General features: G+C 39.6%; 1 protein-coding gene across 1 annotated transcript in view; it reads right to left on the bottom strand.

Moving 5' to 3' along the window:
• Positions 1-2701: 2701 nt before the first annotated feature.
• The window catches only part of LOC139453737 (sodium- and chloride-dependent betaine transporter-like), a 73806-nt gene continuing 66470 nt past the window's right edge, over positions 2702-10037 (bottom strand). Inside the window, exons 4-14 of the mRNA XM_071235205.1 lie at positions 9497-9791; positions 9274-9406; positions 8882-9016; positions 8693-8796; positions 8088-8212; positions 6672-6784; positions 5882-6019; positions 5479-5578; positions 4083-4183; positions 3123-3290; positions 2702-2827 (exon numbers count right to left, since the gene is read on the bottom strand). Coding sequence (XP_071091306.1) covers positions 2702-2827; positions 3123-3290; positions 4083-4183; positions 5479-5578; positions 5882-6019; positions 6672-6784; positions 8088-8212; positions 8693-8796; positions 8882-9016; positions 9274-9406; positions 9497-9791 — 1538 coding nt within the window. The remainder of the gene's footprint in view (positions 2828-3122; positions 3291-4082; positions 4184-5478; positions 5579-5881; positions 6020-6671; positions 6785-8087; positions 8213-8692; positions 8797-8881; positions 9017-9273; positions 9407-9496; positions 9792-10037) is intronic.

The following is a 10037-nucleotide window of genomic DNA, read 5'->3' as shown; positions in this document are numbered from 1 at the left end:
ATATAATTTATATTGTCATTGTTCAAGATTAACTGCATCATGGACATATCCAGATGTTGATCTTCATTCAGCTCAATATATGGAATGGTTTGTGAGAGAATGCTGTATTCATCAAACATACACACGATAAAATCACGATCATATTTGCCATTATGGTATAAAGGAAAAATACAACACATATCAATCCAGCGTTTATCTTTTGCCCCTTTAGAATCGACTATACGTACATGTTGATATACGTCTGTGAACAAACAGAAAATTAAACCGACCTAATACAATATATGTCATCGTAATTATTATCTTGAATGTCTGAATATCTGAGAACTCGTATATACACGTACCTAATGTACACACATGAAAATTGAATTTGACCAAAAACAAACGTAATCATAACGTTACGAGGATGAAACATTTGCCGATATATACCACAAACGTTATTCCCAAAACACATCCCGTTGGTTTGGATGATGCATTTGCAGCACTGAACAATAAACACCTTTTTCGGGAAGCTTCAAAAACACCATGTAGAAATAGTATACACATGCAATGTATCGGTGGGAAAACATCACAACTAGTGAAAAAGCACAATCGACAGGTCTCGTTTAGCTACACAACAGAGACAGAGAGCCTAGGAATGAGGCAAATGTATGCCAACCAAAACCAGATTGCAAGAAATTGCAAATGTACACGGGCAACCATCGTCAGACTGTTTGAACGTTACAGATCTAGACTGACAGTACACACGATCAGGTAGACCACGCGTAACGGAGCCACAGGATGACCGGTACTTGCGCACTGCATTTCCACAACAGGCTCGTCACATCGTCTCGACACCACAACAGTCGACCCACTGACCTACGACATCTCTGTTTCGCAGGTATTTGAGCATGTCGCCCTTCCGATGCAATGACCTTGACCAATGAACATTAACGTCGAAGACGGCACCAAGACAATACAAAACGGACAGATCCGTATCAGGCAGAGAAGGCGTTTTCTAACGACATTAATCATCTAATATCGCCTATAATATCCGTATCAAATGCATCACGATCGAATAACCATTTCTTGGTTGTTCCCATTAAACACAGGCTCATGATGTAGACGGAAATGTCCAATGGACAATAAGATTACTTATGATTATGGAAACAGCTTGGTCGCTATTATTTACAGATCCGGTGTGCAGTGAGTCATCTTTCTGTTTCATGTGTGCACTAATTTGCGTTTAACGTGTATGCAACGTCGAAATGAGAAGTCAGTGTAACAAGAAGACTTCAGTTGAACCGCCATGGACGGACGAAAGAAGTGACGCTGCTAATGCAGATTACAGGAGTCTGATGAATGTTCTGAAGAAAGTGCAATAATTCATTCTGACAATTTCATGAACAATACACCTCAGCTAGTCAGCTGAAAATGTAAAAAAGAAAACAACACAACTAAACCGGGTGACACTGAATCAAGGCCCCCCAGCACAGACGTTGGACTACATGATGACTTATGAACAATTCAACAAGCTCAGAACCGACAACAAATACATGGAGTTTACTATCTTACAAAATTCTAATATATGGTTCTGCAAAATTGGAAGAAAAGCTCGATAAAGGTAAAGGATATCCCAAAGCAAACAATTTGATCTTTCCTTCAAAATTAACCTGATGGAGTGAGTGAGTGAGTGAGTGAGTGAGTGAGTGAGTTGGTTTTAACGCCCCCTTATATCACAGGGTGTCAGCTTAATGTGGGAGGAAAGCCCGAAGTGATGCAGGTCTCAGACGTTTACCACTTCGGTGAAACTCACAAGCACGGGTATGGTGCTGACAAACCTAGAAACATATATAATCGGGGTGAACCGGGATTCAAATCACAATCATAGGTTTCTGTCGTGCCCAAGGGACGCAACTCTACACAGCTAATCGCGGCGCCTGAGACGACTGGGCCACCCGTGCCCCACTTACCTGATGGAAATTTCTACTTGTTCAACAAAAGTAACAAAGCCGTAGAAGAACAAATCCCAAAACATGTTACTCTGTACATCACTTGCGTGATAACGGTGCAAGTTCCTTCACCGAAATGTCGCTACTTATCGTAATAAACAACTTGTTCAGTGATACATAAAATATTATATAATATATATATATATATATCATCATTACTCAAATAGATTTGTTAAATATATGTACATTTGAAAGAAAAACCCGTTATATGTTTATGGTACCAGACTGCGCTCAGTTCTGTCTCGTTACCCTGTATGAATTGACAACCGATTTAACAAATCCTTTGATCAGTAATCTAAGCAGATGCGTTGGATAACAATATATTGTTATTTCCGACCATATTCTTAAGCTTGAGATAATTTTAAATATATGTAATGATAATTGTGATATGAAATCGAATCGAATATTAATTCGAACTGAAGAACGGAAGGAAATGTTGCTGAGACACTTTTGTATATTTATTACCTCAAGATAAGACAAGACACATTGATTCAACAACCGACAAAATGTTCTTGTGAACATGTGAAAAACAGCGAGTCCATTGTACAATTCCAACTTTGTCATAAGCACATCCAGCTACCATAAGACCTTTTGAAAGTTGTCCGAAGACCTTGCATGCTGTAACCCTGATCAATGTTGAAAATGTTGAATGAAGGAAGTATGAAGTGGTGTTGAAAGTGGCATATAAGTGACGTTGAAATGTCTTGCTTCTATTATCGATTGAAAACATGCAGAATGTTTTCCTTCAGGTTGTTCGACACGTCTCCGTCTTCCGTAATACCATATCGCTGTCTGCATCGTCGCCATTCAGGGCTTGGTGTTATGGCTGTCTTCACACGCTACAATGATTCACAACTTATTTCAAACAATCCACACATTATCATCATTGCTACTTTATTGTTTCGACAGCGACATGCCTATATTTTAACCTACAGTTTGGCGATCGGCTTTGCAACGAATAAGTGGGGGGAAAGGTAATTCAATACTAAATAAAATATGAAAGGCCGAAATGTTTTGAAAATAATAAACCAGGTTATCATAATTTAGATTTCGAGAATGAGCCAGCGCGTCTTCTGTCATAGTGTTTATCAGCTGCCCCAAATTTACAAAATATATTTTATTCACAATACAAACCTTAGCGAAGGAGCCGCTCTGCATCAGAATATATATCACCATGGTAACAGGGATAGGAACTACTGACACTACAGCAATACACCAACCAATGGTGACAGCGATCGATGGGTACTCATAGTTCCCGTATGCTGGTGGCTTGTAGTTAGAGATGGTTAGAATCATAGCTGCCTGTGTAAAAGAAAGAGAGAAAGCGTATACTCTTTAAAATAATACCAGTTTCAGATAGAAAATGTCACAGCCGCGCTGAGGCATTAAAAATACACTCAGATAATATATGCTAACCGAAATATATAATATATAAGTTGGTTCGACATTGGGTTAACTAAACATACTCCCGGAAATGATAAATGTAGAACCATGTTTATTCGAATTATAAACACTCAGAGGTATGTTTAGCTAACATAATTGTATCAGGGTTATCAAAAGTTTCCTAAACTATCTGGTAATTATTAGATGATGTTTCACATGTAAATGAAACACATCACAACACACCGTGCAAACGTTTTTAATCAACCATTGTGCGATGGCCAGACACGAATCATGCTGATGTGAAAAGTGCAGCTTACGTTGATGCATAAATATAAACGACAAAGTCCTGTCCGAAATCATAACAGATCTTTGCTAAAAGTATAGAATATTGTACGCAACTGACTATATAGTAAGCGTGTGAATCCACAAAATAGTTACTGATGCTTGTTTTGTTAGAAGTATGCGTAGTCAGCAATAACCGCCGTGTCTTTGCTTAACGTCCAAAATGGTCTGTTAACGCCCATGATATTGTGCTGACGTTACTGAAATTCGGCACAAAATTATTTACACATAAATAACTTGAAAAATTGTTACGTCTTTCATATTCGTCATTGCATGTCTAACGAGCAACATACACATTTCATACTCTTTGTGATACACCTGAATCACTACAAGAGTATTAATTCATTGGATAACAGTATTACACCCTACCAGCAGCACGGACGGTACAATGATGAAGCACATCAGCTTATAGACAACTGGAAGCCGCTTTCCAATCATAGCTTCCACGTCAACAGAGAAACGTTTCACACCTAGTAAACATGAATGAGACAAGTACAGAACACATGTTGGACGAATCTAATATAAGTCTAAATGTGCGTTCCGATATAACTGAATTTAAGCAAATACGATAGTGTTTTGATCATTATCCATGTCATTCTAATCATCAGATTGTTACTTTAATAGAAAAATAACCCTCCATTATTTTGCATACATGAACAAAAGAAGTGTGTATGTGACACTTCCTTAACGACATACTTAAAAATATATATATACTCAAAGGCAAATGTTACTTTCACTTATAAACCTTTATACGAATGTATTTATTTGAACCAGAGAACATGTTCTTTAAAGAAGAAACGTCGCTGGTATGGCCATTACTGTGACATCATCAACAACACAGCCACATCAGATATTGTTCCGATCACAAGTTACAATTCCTCGCCAAGACATAGATTCGAACCACGCATCTTCAACACAGGCTCTAGACAGCAACACTCACCTTTCTGACACCTTACAGAACGCGTGTCTCTAAAGACGTCGAGTCGAACGTTACGTGAATTATCTGTGGCGGAATTTCGGCTACAGGAAAGACAGAGATGATTGTGATGAGTTGGTATTTGAAGGCTGCGAGATACCGTGATAACATTTGTCAAACGGTCGTTTTACTGTTTTTTCCAACAGCCTTACATCACAATAACGCCAGACCACATGTTGTCTCAGTTGTGCAACGCTATCTGACTCATATCAATACTAATGTGTCACCCTAACCTCAGGGACCATCTTATCTGTGACCAATTAAACGTGTCTAGGATGAAATGGAAAGACGTTAGCAAATTCTTCAACAATTTCGCTGGAGCTCCGGCTAATCCTTCTTCGGAAATGGAAGACTATTCCTCAGGCCCTACATCAACACTCAGAGGGGACGTGACAGGCATGCATCCATGCACAGAATGGATACACTCGCTATTGACAGTGTGAACTTGCCTCGGAAACCCAGCGTGTGACATAACTCATTTGCCACTACCGGAAAGGCTCTTCATATAGACTGCTGCTCGTTACCCTACCTTCAGACATTGTCATTTCCGTGGGATATAATTCAACCCAAGGCAGTAAGCGCGTTTGATAGATTCTCCTACTCTGCATATGAAATTGCCTTTTCCTTTGAGTATATATATACTATCAAAACAAATGCAAATCATTACAGAAATGCCATATTCTGAATTGTGTGTTCTGATCATGAACTAATCAGGCATTCACAATTAGTTCCACAAGTCAGTGTTTAGAAACCCATAGTTAGAAGTAAAGGAAACATGTTTACACAAACCATACAACCATCCAACAACCAGACATTCCGATACGCCGACGACAAAGCAAGTCACAGTACCCACATACCAGTCTAGTAACTGGAAAATGTACACTCCGGCCTGAAATATTTAAGGGTAGTTAGTCGCAGATAGATGAACATTGCAAGGCATGTAGTTAGTTATCTTTATCAGATCACATTGACCAGACAATCTGGTCTACGTGTTAACTTTGAATGTGCTGGACTGAAATGTTTTCAGATGTTGTTTACAAACACATTAGGTGGAAACACATCCGAAAGTATCACACCAATGGGATAAGAGTATTCGTTTTCATAGAATGTCACATAAATCTTCCAACTATGCCAAATCCAATCCTGCATTAAAGCACAACATACACAACTATATCGTAATGCATTTGCTCACATTGTTGGTAAAGATAAGTCCACAAACGAAAACTGCACCCATAAACCAAGCAGCTGTAACAGTTTGGAGATGTTTCTTGTGCAATCGTCTGGGCAGAATATCCTTCACACATCCAGTTGCTGCCTCGATAATTCCAAACTGTTCAAATATAAGGTCTTGGTTTACATTATATGGAGCCTTCATATACACCAACATCAACATGTCCCAGTCGTCTAAAGGCAAAATAATTAGCTGTGCGGTGTTTGTCCCTTATTCGTAACAAATCTGATGAATCGCTCAGATTAATAATCATGATTCTAAGTGTGTCAGACTCGTTCACCGAAAAGGTAACCACCTCGGCCATCCAATCATTTTGGGCTTTCCGTGCCACACGCAGTGTCATGACGGAAATACTCTTCAGAGTGGCCTTACATCCAACTAACTCTCACTCACAAGTTCTCACTTGTCTCTCACATTATAGTGGCTTCTTTGTGGTAACTTACTGACGGAGGATCAAAATTGCAAATACGCAATCAGTGAGTGATTGAGGTATAACTCAACGTCACTTCGACAGTATTTCAGCCATATAATGCCGAGAATGGTTACATCGATTCATATTTGAAAACAAAGGACAGTACGTGGGCAGCAAGATAAAAAGAGTAGATTAAAAACTAACCATTTCAAAAAGTGAAACATTCCAATCACAACATACACCATTATTCAATCTCATACACATTGAATACGAGCAACAGACCACCAGAGACCACAAAAAGTTCACAGGATTCAGCAACAGCCTAAACCAATGGTATACCATGGTGTCGAAGCCCATCATCAACACGACTAAGAAGAAGAGCACCGACCACAGCTGGGGGACAGGAAGAAGTGATACTGCCTCAGGGTAGACTACAAATCCAATGCCTGGACCTTTCATGAAACACAACAATGAACTAATGGCACTAATGGTCATTATGAAAAACATATTTTCAGACGAGACGCTGAAAACAGCAAAGCTGTAAAATATATATCATCTCATTGACAACATGAGATTAACTGATTCTAGTATTGGATTGTTCATGTTTTTCGTATCCTCCATGTCGACTCGTGTGGCGTAAAAGTAATAAATGCTAGTATCTATAATAATCGCATACTGTTTTTATAACTTGTGACTCGTCATTTATGTTTGAATAATTTTGTTCATTTGACCCAAAGTATTTGCCAAAGCAGTACGCAGGTATTTCGTCGCATTGTCAGTTTCGCCATTACTGATGTAAACGTACAATGATGGTATTGATGAAATGAGGACGATTATGATTCAATGCTTCTGGAAATTGATTTCAAAGTGCCTCACATATTTACGGTTGTTGTAGTCATTAGATTTCAATATTTTACAATGTGTTGATATTTCATATAGTTTGTTATTGTGCCCCGCAATATGTTAGCTACATGACGGCAAACTGTAATTACAAAGACTCGATTAAACACGCAGGTGATTAATATTATGAGCCACGCCACGCCACGCCGTCGGGAGTGAGTGAGTGAGTATGGTTTTTACGCCGCTTTTGGCAATATTCCAGCAATATCACGGCGGGGGACACCAGAAATGGGCTTCACACATTGGAACCCGGGTCTTCGACGTGACGAACGAACGCTTTAACCACGAGGCTACCCGTCCGCCCCCACACCGTCGGGGCACGATCATATCAACAATAAAGTCACCGTGTAATGAACTGATGAGCAAGTATTTGGATTGATGTGTATTTGCACGATGACATCAACCAAGTCACCGACCGGATCCAGTATGTCGCCTCTTCCAACCATTAAAGGTTGCCGGAGGTCAATTCTAAACTGAAATCCCGCGCTTTTAAATCCCGCAGTTTTGTTTACGAAGCGGAAAGATTGCATAGGTAATATGCAATTGTACATTTTTCTCTGACACCCATCTATACATAGTTACACAATTTGTTAAAGACGCATATTTGATTTTCTCACATATTTTGGGTGTTCAGGTATGAAATATTCAAACCAAACAATCTCGTTGTGCGAGTAATTCAGTGTGTTTGGAGATGGACTTAAGGACAAAACACAACTTTTCTGATTTCAAGTTCAGGGTAATTTTGTGTTTTTATTGCGTTTCAGTAAATCACTACATGCACAAAACGTTATGGCACATATCACCTCACATACGTGTTTGTTTATTGTTTGAGAAACAGGCATGCATTTAACTCACCTGATGTGATGACGTCAGAAACAGGTAGCTCAAGATTGTGAGCCAGGAAACCGACTGTCGCGAACACAATAAAACCGGCATACACGCTTGTCAACTCGCCTAATAAGGTAACTAGTAAAGCATCTCTGAAAATGTAAAGACATGTTATTTGATTTTTATGGCTGTACAAGTGTATGTTATTACATTCATCCCAATTATAAATTGTTTTCCTCCCGTATATTTGTACACAATATAATGAGTGAGTTGGGTTTAACGCCGCTTTTAACAGTATTCCTGTTATATCACGGCGTGTCAGCTTTATGTGGGAGAAAAGCCCGAAGTGATGCAGGTCTCAGACGTATACCACTTCAGTGAAACCCAAGTGCACGGGTAGGGTGCTGACAAACCTAGAAACATAATCGAGGCGAATCGGGATTCGAACTCACAATCATAGGTTTCTGGCGTGCCAAACGGACGCAACTCTGCACAGCGAATCGTGGCGCCTGAGACGACTGGGCCACCCGTGCCCCCGAACACAATATAGAAAAAACGGAATGGCAACACTGTGCTAAACATTTATACGTGGATCGTTTCAGTGCAGTGGTGTGGATTCATGCAACCCTCACCTGACAATATTGTTGTGGGGAGAGTTGTGGCTCGCTATGACAATCAGGGATCCCCAAGCTGGCCCCGAAGAGAAGAAAACCTGAAGAATTGCTTCTAACCACACCTATGAATTAAAGCAAGTCGTTAGAGAATTTGGGTGTTTTCGTACGTTATTTTTTATAGAACCAATATTCATTGAATTTGCTGACCTGGGTAGTTTGAAGACGCATGAAATCTGGAGTTAGGTAAAACAAAATCCCATCCACAGCACCCGGCATCATGCACGATCTGACCAGTAGCACGGTCAACAAGACATATGGCATCGTCGCAGTTACGTACACCACCTATGACAGAAACAGATCGAAATCATTATAGAATGATCAAACACAGGTATTCTTTTAAATGTCAAATAAACATGATACTACATAGCATGACCATAGAAATACACTTTAATATTCGCTCGTTATTAATACGATAAAACAGTACAATAACACAACGGCAAATGATGAAATGAGAATCTTTTAGAAACGCTCATAAAACGAAACATGCAATGTAGGAAGATAACATGGATAACAGATAATGTAGGATCAAAGAACAATACCTTTCCAAGAGACTTGACACCTTTCATCACACACAGGAACATGCTCAGACAGGTAAGAAACCAGCAAATGACGAGATGCGGCTGCAACGATCCCATGTCTTCTATGCCCGAGGAAATAACAAGGACTTTGTATCTTAAAAATATGACATGATGAATACATAATTAGTAACAACCTTGGACAGATAACATTATGTTAAACACAGAACTAATGAAGAACACTTACTGCCAAAACTCCTCCGTTGAAGTGTGACCAAATGCATTTGTAAATGTTTCAGATTGGTTTGAATCCATCGTTTCAGTAGTGTTGAGACTTAGCATAGCAATCTGTGCCGAACTGTTAGTGGTACGTCTCGACTCTCCAGCAGCCACACACTGCGGTGTGTTCCATGAATTGCCACAAGTTGCCCAAGGCAGGTCGAAGGAGAAGGAGCTGTACAGGTAGTAGAGGGCCCATGCAAATACCATGCTGTAGTACGGGATGATCACACAGCTGAGAATGAGTATACCATAGCCGATACCTTGCAAACGAAATGAATCACGAATCTTACCACCTCTTTGAATTTCCTTCTATGCACACAAAACATCAAATAAATCAGCATGGAGGTTGACCGAAATCTGTTGTTCCTTCTTTCCTAATGTGTCTATGGGGCATTCGCAACCGGATGGACCCAAAGCTTAATACAAGTAGTGGAGGTAGTCCATATGCATTTGCATTCTTATTTCAAAGTTTATTAACATGTATGTTTCCGTGAAGGGCTTCATCG

Source organism: Haliotis cracherodii, unplaced genomic scaffold, assembly GCF_022045235.1.
Source record: "Haliotis cracherodii isolate W230 unplaced genomic scaffold, xgHalCrac1.p SCAF_10, whole genome shotgun sequence".
In the NCBI taxonomy this organism is placed as follows: Eukaryota; Metazoa; Mollusca; class Gastropoda; order Lepetellida; family Haliotidae; genus Haliotis; species Haliotis cracherodii.
Note: the sequence above shows the minus strand (reverse complement) of the source record. Positions and strands in the feature narration are given on the sequence as shown.